General features: G+C 40.1%; 1 protein-coding gene across 1 annotated transcript in view; it reads right to left on the bottom strand.

The window, feature by feature from the left end:
* Positions 1-1197: 1197 nt before the first annotated feature.
* The window catches only part of pou2af1 (POU class 2 homeobox associating factor 1), a 30516-nt gene continuing 14774 nt past the window's right edge, over positions 1198-16939 (bottom strand). Inside the window, exons 3-5 of the mRNA XM_088011478.1 lie at positions 6492-6531; positions 6089-6366; positions 1198-2659 (exon numbers count right to left, since the gene is read on the bottom strand). Of these exons, the coding sequence (XP_087867604.1) occupies positions 2225-2659; positions 6089-6366; positions 6492-6531 (753 nt within the window). The 3' untranslated portion in view covers positions 1198-2224. The remainder of the gene's footprint in view (positions 2660-6088; positions 6367-6491; positions 6532-16939) is intronic.

Raw genomic sequence — 16939 nt, 5'->3', positions numbered from 1 at the left:
AGGTTCCAGTTAAGAGTCCAGCTGCAGCTTTATGAATCATTTGGAGACGCTGTAAAAAAGATTGGTCCATAATGCGTTGTAGTAGTCTAAGCATGTAGTAATGAAGACATTGAGAAACTTATCCAAGTCTTTGATAAAGAAGCTAGATGATGAAAAAGGCTTGGCTTCACTACAGAGCTCACCTGCTTGTTCAATTTCAAGCAACTGTCAAAAATGACACCAAGATTCCTAACAGAAGACTGATTAAAAAAAGAGCAAGAGAATCAAGGGGGTACAGGCAATCAGCAGCAAGAAAAATGAATTGGCTGCTTTGCAAATACCAGCGCTTGTCAAGTAGCATTGCTGGCAGGTACTGCAGTTTCCCAAATTGCATTTAATTTCTTTAGATCTGTAAAAAGGAACAAGTTTCCACAATTAATTTGCAGTTACAGTCTACATAAAAATCTGCAAATAAGTGAATCTGCAAATACATGCTCACATCACAAATATAGCTTTTTTTCCCCTTCTGCCTGAAGGTAAGAACATTTCGGAGTCGTCCAGCTGAAGCCCTGACTTGGATCTAGTAGAAAATCTTTTGAGGAAGTTAAAAGAGGCTGTTTAACCTCAAACATGGAGGTTATCAAGAATAAATAGACAAAAATACCACAGGACACAAGCAAAAGGTACCAGCAATACTGACAATGCATTGTGTAATGCAAGGAAAAATGTATTCATTGATAACTTAAAAAAGTATCGACAATTTTCAACTTTTCAACTAAAATATAAAAAACCCTTCTTTTATTGTTAAAATTCCTACTCCATTTACATTGTTTTATTGTTTTCAGTAGATTGTTTCTCGTTTCCTAACAGAAATTGAGTTTTGAATCTGTTATTATAAATCTAAACCTGCCATACTTATAATTTCAGCTGCTTGTGGAATGAAAAGCCACAGCCAGATTGCTTGCTTGATAAGGTTGACAACATTTTAATTGAATCAAGAGATGTCAACATGACATTAATTGGTGTTATACTTATACATTATTGTTATAAGCAAACAAAAATATGTAAATTCATGTAAATGCTTGTTCTCTCTGCTGCCCTCTAGGAAAAGGTTCAGCAGCTTTAAAAGCAGAACAACCAGATTCCACAACAGCTTCACCCTCAGGATGCTACGCTCCCATTAATTTCATCTTTTATTATATGTATTTACATTCATACTTTTGTTATTGGAGCCTTGAAACAAAATTTGTTTCAATTTGTACATTTTTACATGTAAAATTGCCATGTGTGCCACAAAGAGTTTCCTACAATACCTTCTCTGAAGGAACACTTGAAATCTCACTTTCCCAGATAATTATGTGACCTTAAACACACGTTTAATGGTGTTTAGCATATTTTTCTACACTAGACATAGACAAAGTATGTCTATGTCTAAATATTAACAACTGAATATGTTATCAGTTCTTATAGTTGTGGTTGTAGACAAACCTTAAATATACCTTATTTGTGCCTTTGATTAAAACATAACACGTTCCAATACAAATATCTGCATACTACATATTTAGGACAAAACCTAAGACCATCACCTTTTCACAACCTCCACCCTCCACAGCTGCAGTCAGTAACTGGAATAATTAACCTGTGAAGAGAGGATGACATGTTGCACCACTAAAACCAAAAGGTTTACAGACAGAGAACAGTTTCTTATTTTTCAACTGAAGACAACTATTGACTTTAGTGAGGCTTTTCTTTATTTTTCAGAGAACGTGAAGAGTGCTCTAGGCTGGACACAGGTACAAGGCAGGAAAGATCTACTTTCCATTTGTGTGAAGTTACATCCAAGTTTCCATAAAGAAATGCTGTGCCTTAATTGTTGATGTTTTTTTCCACATTTTCACACAAATAAAAATGAATTTGGGATTTTTGGGCGGGGACAGATTTCTGTAAAATTGTGAAGTATGAGACAGAAACATTTGTCATGCATTTCTGTTCATTCCAGTGCCAATACCAAGTAGAATCAAATTTTACTGCAAATTAATCTTTGTGAAATTAATCAGTTTTGTGCATCTAGTGCTGAGATTTTCGCTAAACATTTCCAGCTCTGTCTGATTTAAGGTGGATTGTCTGTGAACTAAGGCAAGAATTGAGCAAAAGTTAATGCCAAAAATTTCTGCAATGTCATGACCACCGAGTTACAAAATAAAATAAAATAAAATCTGTTTCAATGGAATGAACTGTTGTGACTTCAGACATTAGGTAAGAACATGGAGCTGGAGTATGAATTCTTGTCTTCCTCGTCATCGTGCCCCTTCTGATCTTCCAGAAGTTTATCCAGCAGATTAGGGGACACTGGCTCTTCTTCAGGATTTTCTTCCAAGGAGTGATCTTGTGGTTCTTGGTCCAGCTCATGCTCTGAGTGCTGTTGGATGTCCAGAATCTGAGGGTGAGGGTCCACCGCCTGGGTCTCTGGTTGAGGAATCATGGCGGTCAAAGACATGGGTAAAGGCATATGAACCAAAGGGGGTCCAGGCAGAGCTGCAGAACCTGAGGCAAACTGAACTCCTGGGTTGGGCATGGCAGATATGGTGGTAAGAGGCTGTGCCCACAAGGGATAGGCCAGCCCGGGGTCTGGGCGCTCCATCTGAGCGAGGGGGCTTTGACCTGGAGCCACTGGGATGGTCTGAAAGAACAAACACATTCCAAGTTGTATTTCAAATGCACTGAAACAAAGTTAGGAATCTACAATCCGCTGCTGATACAGACTAAGAGCAAACACTTAAAATTTTTGAAGTAATAGATGACAAACAAAACTGGCGACCTGTCCAGGGTGTACCCCGCCTCCCTCCTGACCCCACTAGGGACAAGGGTGTTAGAAAATGGATGGATGGATGACAAACACAGAGAGATTACCATTTGGAAAGAAAAGTTTACCAAATGGAAGAGTGGCTGTGGGTTGACCTGTTGATCTGTGATGTGGAGCAACCAGCTTGTGATCATATTTGAAAATCAGCACCAACTTTCAGTTTTAGCTTGTACTCTTTCCACTTCGACCAGCATGGTTAAACATTAATAATCAATTTTATCTTCTTTTTCACCTTCAGCATCACTCTTTTCTTTTGAACAAATTAGTTACTGTTTTCTGCAGTCCACCTGTGTGAAATATCCCAGTCCATAAATCAACATATTAGCAAACAGTCATTTGGAAGAAGATTATCTTCTTATTTTTCGTAGCAGAGGATTCCCACAACATAGTTAGGAAACTATCCTGTTACTGTATCAGATACATGATTACACACACACACACACACACACACACACACACGCACACACACACACACACACACACACACACACACACACACACACACAAGTTAAAGATACAGTATAAAAAGACTGTAAACCAGGTGATGTTAATATTTTGCCAAAAACGGTGCTTTTCTCCACCTGGTTAACAACTTGATAAACCATAAAAATAATGACTTATTTACAAAATTTATTGAAAGATTTTAATGAACAAGCCTGAGCTTGCTTCTGCTTTGCTTCAGTTCAGTCCTTTCTTAGTGATTCTAGTTTATTATCCATCCATCCAACTTCTTCCACTTATTCGGAGTTGAGTTGCAGGGGTAGCAGCCTAAGTGGGGAGGCCCAGACTTCCCTCTCCACAGCCACTTGGGCCAATTCCTCCGGGGCATAATCTCAACGTGCTCCCAGGCCAGCCATAGTCCCTCCAGTGTGTCCTGGGTCTTTCCCCAGGCCACCTTTTGGTAGGAAGTGACCAGAACACCTCAGCAGTGAGGCATCCGGGAGGCATCCTAACCAGAGTCTGAGCCACCCCAACTGGCTCCTCATCTCTGCGGCCACATCTCTGATAAGCCTCCTTGACATTGGAGGCATGGAACATAGTTGACTCAGATTCGATGTTCCCCACCTCCCCAGGAACGTATTCAAAGTTCTCCTGGAGGTGGGAGTTAAAGCTCCGTCTCTTGAGAGGCTCTGCCAGATGTTCCCAGATGGGAGCTGGCAGGCCCATAACACATTTGGGCCTGAGAGGACAGCTCCACACCTCTCTTCACCCGAGTGTCCAAAACAGGAGGTCACAGATCCGACGAGATGACAAAGTTGATCACTGAATAGTGGCCCAGGGTGTCCTGTTACCAAGAGCACATATGGACACCCTCATGCTTGAACATGGTGTTTGTTATGGACAGTCTATGATGAGCACAGAAGTCCAACAGAACACCAATCGAGTTCAAATCAGGGGGGCTGTTCCCCCCAACTACCGCTTTCCAGCGAATGTTAAGTCACTTTCAGATGCATCCTACAGTTCTTACATTTAGTTTAGTTTCATTTATTGCATAAAGTCTGTTTTCTTAGAATTTTGCCACTTATTTTTGCTAAAATATAGATAAAAAATATATTTTTGGGATAGAATAACTTCTCCTGTTAGTACCAACTCTATATCTATATCTATATCTATATATATATATATATATATATATATATATAAAAGAAAATTCCCTTCTCACCCTCCGTGGGTGGTCTCTTTCATCCTCTGAGCTCGGGTCCTCTACCAGAGGCCTGGGAGCTTGAGGTTCTCCTCCAGTATCTTGGCTGTGCCTAGAACTGCACATTTCTGGACTGAGATGTCTGATGTTGTTCCTGGGATCTGTTTGAGACACAATAAATCGCCTCTATTTTTCAGTAAGAATGAAATTGCCCTGCAGATGCATTTCATGCGCTTCAGCGCACAGAACAATTACATCTTTATGAGACAAAAACTGAGGAAATGTAGTATTTACATTCGGGTGAGGTTTTCACATCCTTTTATTTTTATTTTCTTTATTGCGAAACACTGCGTTAATGCAACCCCTGGTGCCAACATATATTCATGTCATTGTAAGACAGGAGCTGCATTTGAAAAATAAGTAATCAAGAACACTATAGTAATTGAGCCCAAGCGTTGAAATTGCTTTGCGCCTTTCAGAGCAATCAATATTCACTGCTTGGACAGAACGCAACCAGACTTTCACTCAGGGCACAGCTTAGATGACAAAGTCCAGGTTCTAGACAAAGAGAGCTGATAGAGGGGTGAAGGAACCAACACTGAGCCCAGGGTTGCTGTTTCAGCTTTAAAGCATCCACAAACCTTTGAAACTCATTCCAAAGAAATATAAGCATTCCCATCTTGGTTCAAGTGGCCAAGCACACAACCCTATTCAAACCAAAGACCAAAACGAATCAGGTATGGGACATTTATTTACATGTGACTGGAAACGCTCCAGAGTCGATGGGCCTGCTGCCTAAAAACACAAACAAAAAAAAAAAACAGGAGCTCCCAGTTTCAAGCTGCTCAACTTTGAGACCCCAATAATTTTCACAGAAAATAAAGAATTCTGTACTTAAACTTCCCCGTATACAGTAGCTCCTACTTACACCAGGTTTTGTTGATTGCAAAAGCTTTGACACCTTTGGCTTCCCATATTTCTACCATTCATACTATAATTATGCATTCAAAAGGTTTTCTCAATATTATCAGTCTGTGGCCTTCAGATTTGCTTTTGTTTCTGTTATTGCATAGGAATGTTAAATATAGAGGTAAGTATGTATGCCTAACATTTTGACTGATTGCATAAAGCATGCCATGTCTTGGTTGCACCTCAGCATTAATAATGCACCGCCATTGCTTTGGTTGTCACATGACAAGTCCACCTGCAAAACGGAGCGCCTTGTGGATGTATATAAAATCAGTCCCATATTAGCAAAGCATTAACTGACTTTTTGTTTTCAGAAGTAATTTATGCATTGTAGTACAGTTGCATCAAGCTGATGATCACTGAACCATGTGAACTATGCTGCTGGATTCTAAAAACAACCAAACTTTCATTCTTTCCAGACTACCTGAGAGTGTTTGAGATCTCAGATTTCCCAGGTAAATGTGAGTTGAATCTTATAGTTTTATGTGTTTTATGCAAACTAGCACCAAGTCTGTCAACCCACCAATCCAGTTGTGTTTTCATCGCCTTCATTTTTTGATACATACTCAAGAGTTCAGCACCTTAGCTAATATTCTGAAGCTGGTTTGAAGTTTGCACTGAGATTTCTTACTCACGCCAAAGTTAGTTAGCAGCGGTGTGTGTGTATAGGTCAGCATGGTGTAGCTGGGACACAGAGTCTGCATGTATACATCAGCAGTGAGGGCAGAGGCAGCTGGGTAGGCCAGAGTCTGAGCTGCGGAGTCCTGCTGGTTGTAGTCAGATGTAGACCACGGCATCACAGCAGGCTGCAGCCCAGAGGTGGTGGTGGGGGGAGCAGGTTTCCACCCGGCACCCTGTAGCCCTCGGTCTGCTGCCCCAGGAGACTGCTCAGCAGGGGAAGCACTGGCAACATCTAAACAAAAACCACCTAGATATCAAAGATCAGTCCGAGATTGAACACTTACTTTTTTTTTTTACATACAGTTTTCTTTGTTTTGGTTAATGTGTAATGGAGTCTCATGCAGGTGAAGCACGTACCTTGTGTAAACGATGACTGATTGCTGTAACCCACCACATCCTGGAAAAAAAGCAGACAATATCACAAAATATTTTTTTTTATCTGGAATTGTCACAGCAGCAGAACAGCAACCATCCATGTCATGTTGATATGTAAACATAAAATCCAGGTGGGAGCTGCAGCTGGGACGAGGTATTAATTACACTGTAGGAGTTTCTGTGCAACATATGGTAAAGTGAAAGCATGCAGAAACAGTAACAGAGAGATTTACCACATCTGTTGTTTTCATTCATTTATCCACTATTAACTATAGTTGAGTTTTCTAATCTATACATAAAACCCCAGCTAAATTCAAAACAGGCTAACAAGTACAACACAATTCTATCCTGTTCCAAAACTGACCTTTATTATAAACTATTAGTCTTGGCTTCATCATGCAGTCCTGAAGAAAATCTTAAGAACAGGGAGAAACTAATTAGAAAATATTGCCAAAACCCTTTTGCAAGGCTTCAAAATGTTAAAAAGAAAAAAACAAGAACAGAACAAATAGAGTATGCAAATGTCTGCACAGTGTGTTCAAACTCAAACGGGCGACTTTTCAGCTGGTTAAACGATTCAACTCACTAACATTGAAGAACAACCCCCTGTCCCTAACAAGAGACAAATGGCCAGACCAGTGATTCCCAAACTTTTTCTCCTGGGCCCCACCTATGGATTACAAACAGCTGTCTGGTTGAACGATGTGTGTGTGTGTGGGGGGGGGGGGGGCGTGGTGGCGGAAATCGACTTTTTTGGGGGCAAAATTAATGTACGTAGCTGGACATAGACAACAACATCGGTAGGCTACTTGTTAAGCTACAGGTTCTGTATTGATATTAGCTAGTCATCTTTTAGCTAACATTACCTGCATCCATCCAACAGCTTTACTCAACTCAGTCGGTTAGTTTGGAGGAAAAACTGTGAAAAGTTCTTTGCGTTTTGCTGGTTTGCTGCCGTGATTCTAACACAAACCTACGTAGCTCCGCCCAGCAGCAGCAGGTCTCCTTCACAGGTGGAAACCCAGCGCGAGCGTCGTAGCGCTCATGTTGCGTTTAAAGGCGGCTCAGAAAAACAGGTTACAACATGTTAACAACGGATTAAACAGTTTTAACTGCTGATAAAAGTGACAGAGGACACAAATATGGGAAGTGTGGAAGCCTCTACTGTATCAAATTGACAGAGGAATAACAGAGTTGGCCATTCTAAGGTAAAAACCCAGCGCATACATTGTTCATGTTTTTTTTTTGTTTTTTTTCATCCAGACGGCTTCCCGCGCCCCCCTGTAATGGCACACACAATGGCCCCACAGTTTGGGAACCTCTGGGCCAGACCATCTGTGTTGGGCTCCACAGAATTCCTGGTACATAACAATCAAGGATTCACACCTGCAGTCCAATCAAGCCTCTCTTCTCTGACCAGAACCATATTATAAAAGGAAGCCAGAGTCTACTGTTAGTCAGAGCAGATTTGAGAGACTCCTTTGACTCTGTTTTTGTTCTCACCTTGCCAGGTGTTTAATAAATTTCTTATTTCTTCTCATCCAGATTCTTGTTAAAGTATTTTTTCTGTGATGCTCACTTTTTCAAAATTTCCCTCAAAGTTAATTATTATTTGGCTGATTAATGAATAAACAGTGTCATGTAATCTCCCTCACCCTCTCTGTATGCCTCAGAGATTGTCAAAAAACACCCGGCTGTTTTATGATGATTATATGTACACAAATATATCAGAAGAAGTCCTCCATAAGAAACACTTCTAGCTGTCTTCTCTAACAGTAAGATCCAGGTCCATATGGTCACTCAGGACACATTTAGATACCAAGTCTGAATGATAGATTCAGTGCAGAACACTTAAACCTGATGATGTCAATGCCAGGGCTGAACAGGATCCCTGTCATTCCAGGCCTTGTTATATTGTGTTTTGGTAACCCTCTTTGCCCCCTGAATGACGAGGTGCCACTTGCACAACACACCAATGTAGCAGACGCACTTTAGAGACGTGCCTCTAAAGTGTGTCTGCTGAAAACTTTGCTTTCACTAGACTCTCGGTTTGGAGAAGCCACAGAATCAACATAGCTGATGTCAAGCACACACCTGGATCAGATTAGGAAACGCAAAAAGAAAGACCTAGAATTACAACTGATAATGCAGTTTGTGACAAATGGAAGACTAAAATATGAATCTAAAGTGCCTGATAAGCCTAGCCATGTTATACAGTAAAACATGTATCCTCTACCTAATGGAATAAAATGAAAAGCTGAAAAAGCTTTGAAGACAACCAGGATATTTTAACACAGCAAACACCCTTCAGTTACAAAACTAAAGGCATCCAAGATACATGGTATAGTCCAATCCAACTGATGCTAGGTGGTAAATTATGGACCCCATCTTCATAATAGCCTGACATTGCCTTAGTGAGAGGAACTGACTTTAGAGGGATGCCGGCTCATGACATTCTACATAATTTGGTTTTGACGCAATACAATGAATCTGTTGAAGGAAGTTACTACTGTTTCAACAGTATTACTAGCAACCTCTACGCCAGTGTTTTTCAACCACTGTTCCGCAGCACACTAGTGTGCCGTGGGTGATCGTCAGGTGTGGTGTGGAAATTATCCAATTTCACCTACGGTACCGTATTTTCCGGACTATAAGCTGTTACTTCTTTCCTAAGCTTTGAACCATGCGGATTGTAGCCCGGTGCGGCTTTTCTGTGTATTTTTCTTCAACCACCAGGGGGCTCTATAGCAGGAAGTGAATCATTGGAAGTCAAAATTGTAAATCAAAGAAGAACGCGTTAATTTTCATTTAGAACAACCACATGCTAGCAGCAGGCACGACGGAGAAATGTTTTCAAACTCATATGATGCAGCTTTTAAGTTGAAGACTGTCGATCTGCCACTACAGGAGGGAAATAAAGCCGCTACACGTAAACTCGGCGTGAATGAAACCATGGTTTGGCTTTGGAGATGGAGGGCTGCGTCCTCAATATATCCTGCAGATTTATTAGGATGCAGCCCTCTGCTGGGTCCTTATAGAAAACCGAGAGCAGCAGAGATACCAGCGGCCTGTAGCCCGGAGTGGCTTATATATACACATTTCCAGACCCCTCCTCCCCAAAACATTTGAAGGTGCGATTTATAGTATGGTGCGCTCTATAGTCCGGAAAATACGGTAATTGGTCTTAAAATATTTTTTGAAAATGAATTAACTGCAAATAATGCCATCTTCGAGTGTCTGCTGTAGTAGTGACTAGTGGCGTAATCATGTAATTTTCTTACCACTAGATGGCAGTAGGTACAGAGCATTTTACATTAAAACAAGAGAATTAGTGATGCATTAATGCTACAGGTAGCGGTGAGAGCATCGTATCTAGCAAGACTGACGACAGTGATGGAAAAGAGTGAAGCTCAGCAGTAGTTGTAAAGAACATGGGCCACAACATGTCTGTGTGAACTGAGCTTCTCAAGCCTGGTTACTATAAAAACTAAAACCAGAGAGACTCAGAGCTGATGAGGAAGACCTTCGTCTTCAATTTCTGCCAGGAAATCAGCTGTTTTCATCCAAACATGCACAGGTTTCACACTAGCTGGGTAAAATATACAGATATTGATATTTTGTACATGCAGATCTTCATATTGTTACAGTGAAATCTTTCCCAAATATTATTGCTTCTTTCAGAATAAGAATGATTTTCTGTATTCCGGCTAAAAGAATGCTTGTGGATTAGTTTGTAAAACACTGAAGTTTTCTACAACTTCTTTAAATTTAACACCACAGTGTTGTGGCTGTTCAGGTGTATTTTTGAAGTGGACATGTTACGTGCAATTTGAAATAAGAAATGTAAAATGTGATAAAAATACATTTCTGTGTTTATTTGATTCCTATTCAAGACACTTTGATAAGAATGACTATATACGTATATAATATATAGTATCTTTGTTTACATTTTTGGTTGGTGGTGTGCCTCGACATTTTTTCAATTAAAACAATGTACCTTGGCTCAAAAAAAGGTTGAAAAACACTGCTCTACGCTAGGGGGAGCATCGAGGCAAAACATAGCAAACACCCTTAAGGTCGCTATTGAAAGGACATCTTTCAATAGTGAAATGTGTCCTGTTTATGTGGACCTAAAAGAGTATACATGCAGAATTTCACATAGAGAAAAACCTCTTTTTGTGTATGGCGCCTGATAATTGAATCTGCTCTGCTTCCACTGGCTGGAGGTTATTTTGCAGGATTTAAACATTCAACAGATTGGGACATCAAATCCATCCCAGCATGTATGCTACACACTATAACTGCTTGATTAAGACTATTTTAGACTTATTGAAACAAGATGTGGATGAATATAAAAGTCTGATTCATATATATTCTTGAAACCATTAGGCATCGACCTTTTGATATCTTTCCTTAGACTTTTTTAGCCTACCAAATTGCTCTACTGAAATTATTACATCATGATGCTATTAATATTAAGATTAATTCAGTTAAAGCAAACTAAATTTGTTCTTTGAAAAAAGTATGGGTTGTTTTGTTCCAATCGATTGTCTGTTTATCCATGTTTGGGTTGTGAATGTAACAGTGAAGTGCTCAGATTTTCTTCCTTGTAACACCATCCAGCTCCTCTTGGAGGAGGTATTGTGTATTATGTATGGTTTGTGTCAACCAGCCATCTATGGGATTTTTTAAATATAGTTCAGAAATACTTTGAGAGGAGAACAAAAGGTAAGATACATAATTATAATTTGCCCAATAATTAGGTTACTACCTCTCAAAGGTGTACAAAACTTGGTCAATATTTCGCTAATATCGAAAAAACACACTTTTGCAATTGCAGTGTTTCCATTAAGAAATACAATTAAAGTCACACATGAATAAACTTATGAAGTAGGTTATTAAATAAACATGCATCAGCATCCTCCAGCTATTTCTTGTCATCCGTAGTTTGTCAGTAGTAACATCATGTGACTTGTGTGATGCAAAAATGTATTTCCATTTCCGTTTTGCAAAAAAAACCCCTGAAAGTAGTTATTTGAATAAGAAACAGGCAAAGATGTGTGCAATTATATACACTGCTCTTAGAAAGGACTTGCATGTCGTAGAAACAGCAGAAATTGGCTTTTTTTTTTTACAAAACAGCAACAAAAACTGATTTGTAATGATCTGTAAAAAACAAACAAAAAAAAAACATGAAATAAATGACAAAATATTTACTCCATTCTTCCTTGCAAAACTGTCCAAGCTTTGTCAGGTATGGTGGGGATTGGCTGTGAACAGCCCTTTTGAAGCCTACAGCAAATTCCCTATGTGACTAAGGTGTGGGCTTAGTGCACCCATAGAAATGTTAATACAGCCAAAAACCACTTCACTGAAACCTTTTAATGAAAACGTGAGAAAATGGCATGTTTCCATTAGGCAAATTAATTTTCAAAATGTCAAAAATTTGGTCATTAGTTGTGTTTACATAGTAAATGAAAACACAACTAATGACCTAATGACTTTGACCACCATTATTATTGTGAAAAGTATGCTATGAGGAGACTTTTGTGTGTAGTTCTGACTTCAGGATTGCACCACACCTTCAACTGACCAGTTCACAGCTATGTGGGATATCTCTATCACCTCTTGTGATTTATGAATGTCTAGCACAGTGCTTCTCACTTCCAGTCCTCACCTCCCCCCTACTCTGCATGTTTCAGATGTGCCTCTACTCCAGAACAGCTGATTCAGATGATTGCATGACCATCAAGTGCTGCAGAAGCCTGTTAATCACCCAGAGATACAATTCAGGTGGGTAGCAGAAGGGAAATACCTAAAACATGCAGGACAGGGGCGGTGAGGACCAGAATTGAGAAACACTGATCTAGCGGGAAAGTAGAGCAGGGGTGTCCAAAGTCGGTCCTGGAGGCCCGGCATCCTGCATGTTTCAGTTCTCTCCCTAGTGGTAGTAACAACCTCCTCAGCAAGTCAATGTTCTCCTTAAGCCTTTTAACGAGCCATCATTTGATGCTGGTGTGCTGAACCAGGGAGAGAACTAAAACATGCAGGATGTCGGGGCTCCAGGACCGACTTTGGACACCCCTGATCTAAAGCACTCTTTCTGCTGATAGTGACCCCTCTTCTTGACCTCAGTGGAGAACACAACAAGGTCTCTTAGGATTAGAAGAAAATTTTATGAGGACTGAAAAAGTTAGCTGAGAAGCTACCAATAAAACAGTACCTGCAACAACTCTGGCAGATGGTCCCAACATCCCGAAAGGACACTTTGAACCTAGTTTATTAGTTGTAAGCTTTTAATACAAACAACACAGAGCTTTACATCTTTGTCTAAATGTATTTTCATAGACAAAAAGTGGTCATTTAAACAGTTTATACTCCAGAGTCATACACACACTAAAATCTCAGTGAGCTCTTTAACAATATATACCGCATATTGACTGGATTCCTGTGTTAGATGCTTTAGGAAATTGTTGCTGTTTTTCTTCATCTGTCTTATGTCTCTATACACCTTGAGTTCTGCATTTTCAATTCTGTTGTACTTGCACAATAAAAACATTCATCCATTCATTGTAATAGTATTTGTATTCTAACACAATCACTCAAAGTGCTACTACACCCGAGAGTCTCATTCATCCAGCCATGTTTTAATATGCAGCACACTAATATATAGGCAACCAAGGCCTGAAAGGGCACATCAACATGTGATCTGGGAAGCTGGAATTGAACTCACAACTTTCCTATTGCAAGACAACTCATTTTCCATGCGAGATGGAAATTTATGAAGTGTGGCGCAGTGCAATTTTTAACACATGCCATAGATCCTCATTTTGATTTAGGTTTGGACTTTGAGTCATTCTAACACATGAATAGTCTGTTCTTTGGTCTAAACCCTTATAAAAAATACCTGAAATGATGCTTTGATTCTTTAATGCATGCTGAAAGCAGCGTGTCATACAGAGCAAGAGCTTCTTAAAGTGACAGAGACCCAGTGTCAAGGCATCAAATTGCAAAGTCAAAAATTTTAACGCTATTTTTGATATATACTGCATTTTTATAACTGAAGGTAACATAGTTGCTTGATTATGCTATTAAATGGCACTATGTGCTTGGAAAATACATAATGCTGCCCCTTTAAGAAATTTCACAAGTAGGGTTTGACTTTTTTTTTATCTTACTGCCATATTGTCTGAACGTTTTATAGAGATCTTCTTCCAACAATGCAACAATGCTACAAAAACACATGTCTAGTGCACCAAGTTTTTCCTACAAAACCAACCCTTTGCAAGGTTCACAAAACAAGCGCGACATACTCAATTTTCTCTTGGGAGGAACACATAGAAACAGAAAATAAGGTTGCAGAGGAGTTGAAACCTGGCAGCAAAAATATGTTGCCACTCCCCCACTTTGATCCAGAGTACAAAAATGAAGAAATTATCAAATGCATACATGTTTATGCTTGCTTTGTATTAAGAGCACAGAATAAATATTTTGTAAGTCATTAATTGCAGTGAGTCTCTTTCTGCATGCATAGGGAATATAAGCATTTATAAGTCACAACATTCTTTTTTTATAAAAGTATTTTTGCTTGATTTCCCATGTATTCTGAGAAACTGGATTTGTACAGAAATTGTCAGGATCTGGGTTTATTAAAATGTCTCTCCCCATTGGCTCCCTGCTGGGAGCGGTCTGGAGCAGAGCTGCACACCTGCAGCTTGTTGGGATCACCAGCTAGAGAGGATTTAAGGAGCTGCCAGACCTCACCTCTCTGCTGGATGATTACTCTCTCACGGTATAAGCCAGGCCCCCAAACCCGTAATCCCACCTGCAGCTGCGAACCTCAACTGCCTAACCGCTCCAGCCCTCAGTTCATTCCTGTCGGAGAAACTTGCCTCGGACCTCCTGATTGGTTGCCCGGATCCAACTTCCCGTTGAGAAGCCTTCCAGGAGATGCAAGCCAATTTCTCCTGCTGTCCTAGAAGCAGTGTTGTGGTCAAGACCACCTAACCCGAGACCAAGACAAGATCAAGACTTTTAGGGTACGAGACAAAGTCAAGACCAAGACCAGCAGCCCACGCTACATGATACGATAAAATGTGAAATATGATCAAAGTTACTTCTCAAATTGATCTGAAAGATCCATATTTCCATAAAAACACCTAGATATTAAATACTTAATAAATTTAACCAATATTAAAAGCAGGACATACTCTTTGTTCTGCTTTGCTTCCATCTCTGTGCTATGATCCGCAGTGGTCTCGTGCCATCCCTAAAAAGATAACGCCCAGGGTGTTTGTTCATGTTGCTCAGAAACCACCACTGTCTGCACCATTAAACATAGCAATTGAGGCAATGCCCTGACGCTCAACTATGAACACTGACCAAGGAGCAACAAGCAAGAAGTAACCAAGCACAAGACGCTCATTGTGACTGTTCTCACCCTCTCTCCCGCTACATGAAGCCAGGTAGTCTGACACCATGGCAGACTACCATTACAGCTGCCACGTTGACCGAAAACAATCAAAGAGCAATGTGCATGCTCTGTGTGCTCTTTCGTTCTTGTGTTTTATTTATTTGTTAATGAAAAAATATCAATGTACATAATTAAATAAAATAATAATAGATACTGCAGTGTACGCAGAGGATTACAAGAACAAAGAAGAGTGTTCTGTCAGGTCAGCATATGCTGTCAGATCGTCATACCTTAGCACAAACTCACGGCTATATCTGTCAGACACTTCATTACCATATAATTTTATTTAATTAGCAACATAGAAACATGATGTAGATCATCATACACTTTATTAGCAGTTGTATGGCATCCTGACTTAGTGGTTAAGTAGGTTAATGAGTTTTACAGGGTGTGTGTTGTAGCTGACTGCAGCTGCAGCCAGACCCTGCTTTAAATACAATTTGAAAAAACGACAACGCATGTATATCTATAAAGTTATCATGGAAAACAATTTAATGACTTATTTTCGTCATAACTTGTTGTGTATGGTGAACTGACAACTCCTCTGACTGTCGGACTTCTTAATCCGCAGGCATGGTACTCACTGCATGTTTGCTATTCTGACAGTGTATGGTAATCTCATAGAACGACTCTCAGGACTCCAGTCCTACCTAATAAATAAAGAGACGAGCAGATGAATCGTACTGTTCCTGAATGTCGCATCAATATATTGCAGACTTTTGGACACAGTGTTGTGAGATGTTGACAAGTCAGTCAACATCTCCGCACAATAATTCAGCGCAGTGAGTGACTTTTTTTCATCACAATGCTTATGTGTCTCTATACAGCTAGCTTTGCTAACATCACGTAAACGGAGCTTACCGTCTTTGAGCTACTTTTCTAAGTGACGAAAAAAGTTAGACGTTGTCTCCACCATCTGTGAAAGCGAAGCGCTGCTGAGTTAGCGGTGGCCATCGGATTTCTTATGATTTATGCAGCGCTATTATATTACTGACGATTAGACTGACATCTTCTGCCGCTGAAAGAAAGCCACTGCGCATGTCTCAGAGCGCCGCGTGCGAGTGAAAGGTGGGGAGAGGAAGGGGAGAAACAGAAACACATTATTGCTTGGATTTTAATCGGTGCGTTTTGCATCCACTGAAAGCAAATATGTTAACAAATAAACTGGACAGTATGCTGTACGTTTAGTGGTATTTTCACTGTTGCGGTCTCGACTGGTCTTGAAATAAAATGCCGAGTCCTCAGAGCCCGAGACCGAGACAAGACCGAGACCATCAAAAAATGGTCTCGAGACCCAGACCGTTCTTGAGTACTACAACACTGCCTAGTAGACATCCTATCCACCCTTTGCACAGTCATTGACCTATCTCTCTGCTTCCAGACGAACCCCAGACCAGATCCAAAGGATCACCTGCAAGACACCTGTGATTGTACTTTGTAAATAAATTCTTAACTTACTGTTGCTTCCCGGGTTTGATTCTGCATAAGTCAGAAGCCTACCCTCGAACATGACAGAACTATTTGTAATTATTCCCATTGAGAGTCTAAACGCAAAATTAGTTGACAAAACTGAAAGCTGTAAGGCTACGGAGCCCACCAGGGGACATGGGGAATTTTTTTTCTTTTGCGTTCCCTTGCAAAAGGTTTTGCGTTCCCTCGCAATAATCTACTGATCAGTTCATGCAGCATAATTGATACTGTAAGCCTTTTTTACGGTGGAAGCCGTACTTTCTGCTTTAATACAAGCTTATAAAGTTTTCCCATGGACTATTGAGTTATTATCGCGGGATAATAAGTCATCTGATTGTGTCTCCATTGTGTTCGTGTCTGAATGGTTTAAAGCGCTGCTTTCTGTTCCATCTGAGCCTTAACAGACATAAACATGCAGTAAATAAATCGATTTTCAATCAGTTTTTTACACCAAAGCGTTAATAATAATAAACACTTTTTCACTGAG

The sequence above is a fragment of the Poecilia mexicana genome, unplaced genomic scaffold (assembly GCF_051168715.1).
Source record: "Poecilia mexicana isolate PSO_F unplaced genomic scaffold, ASM5116871v1 scaffold_13, whole genome shotgun sequence".
NCBI classification, from domain to species: Eukaryota; Metazoa; Chordata; class Actinopteri; order Cyprinodontiformes; family Poeciliidae; genus Poecilia; species Poecilia mexicana.
Note: the sequence above shows the minus strand (reverse complement) of the source record. Positions and strands in the feature narration are given on the sequence as shown.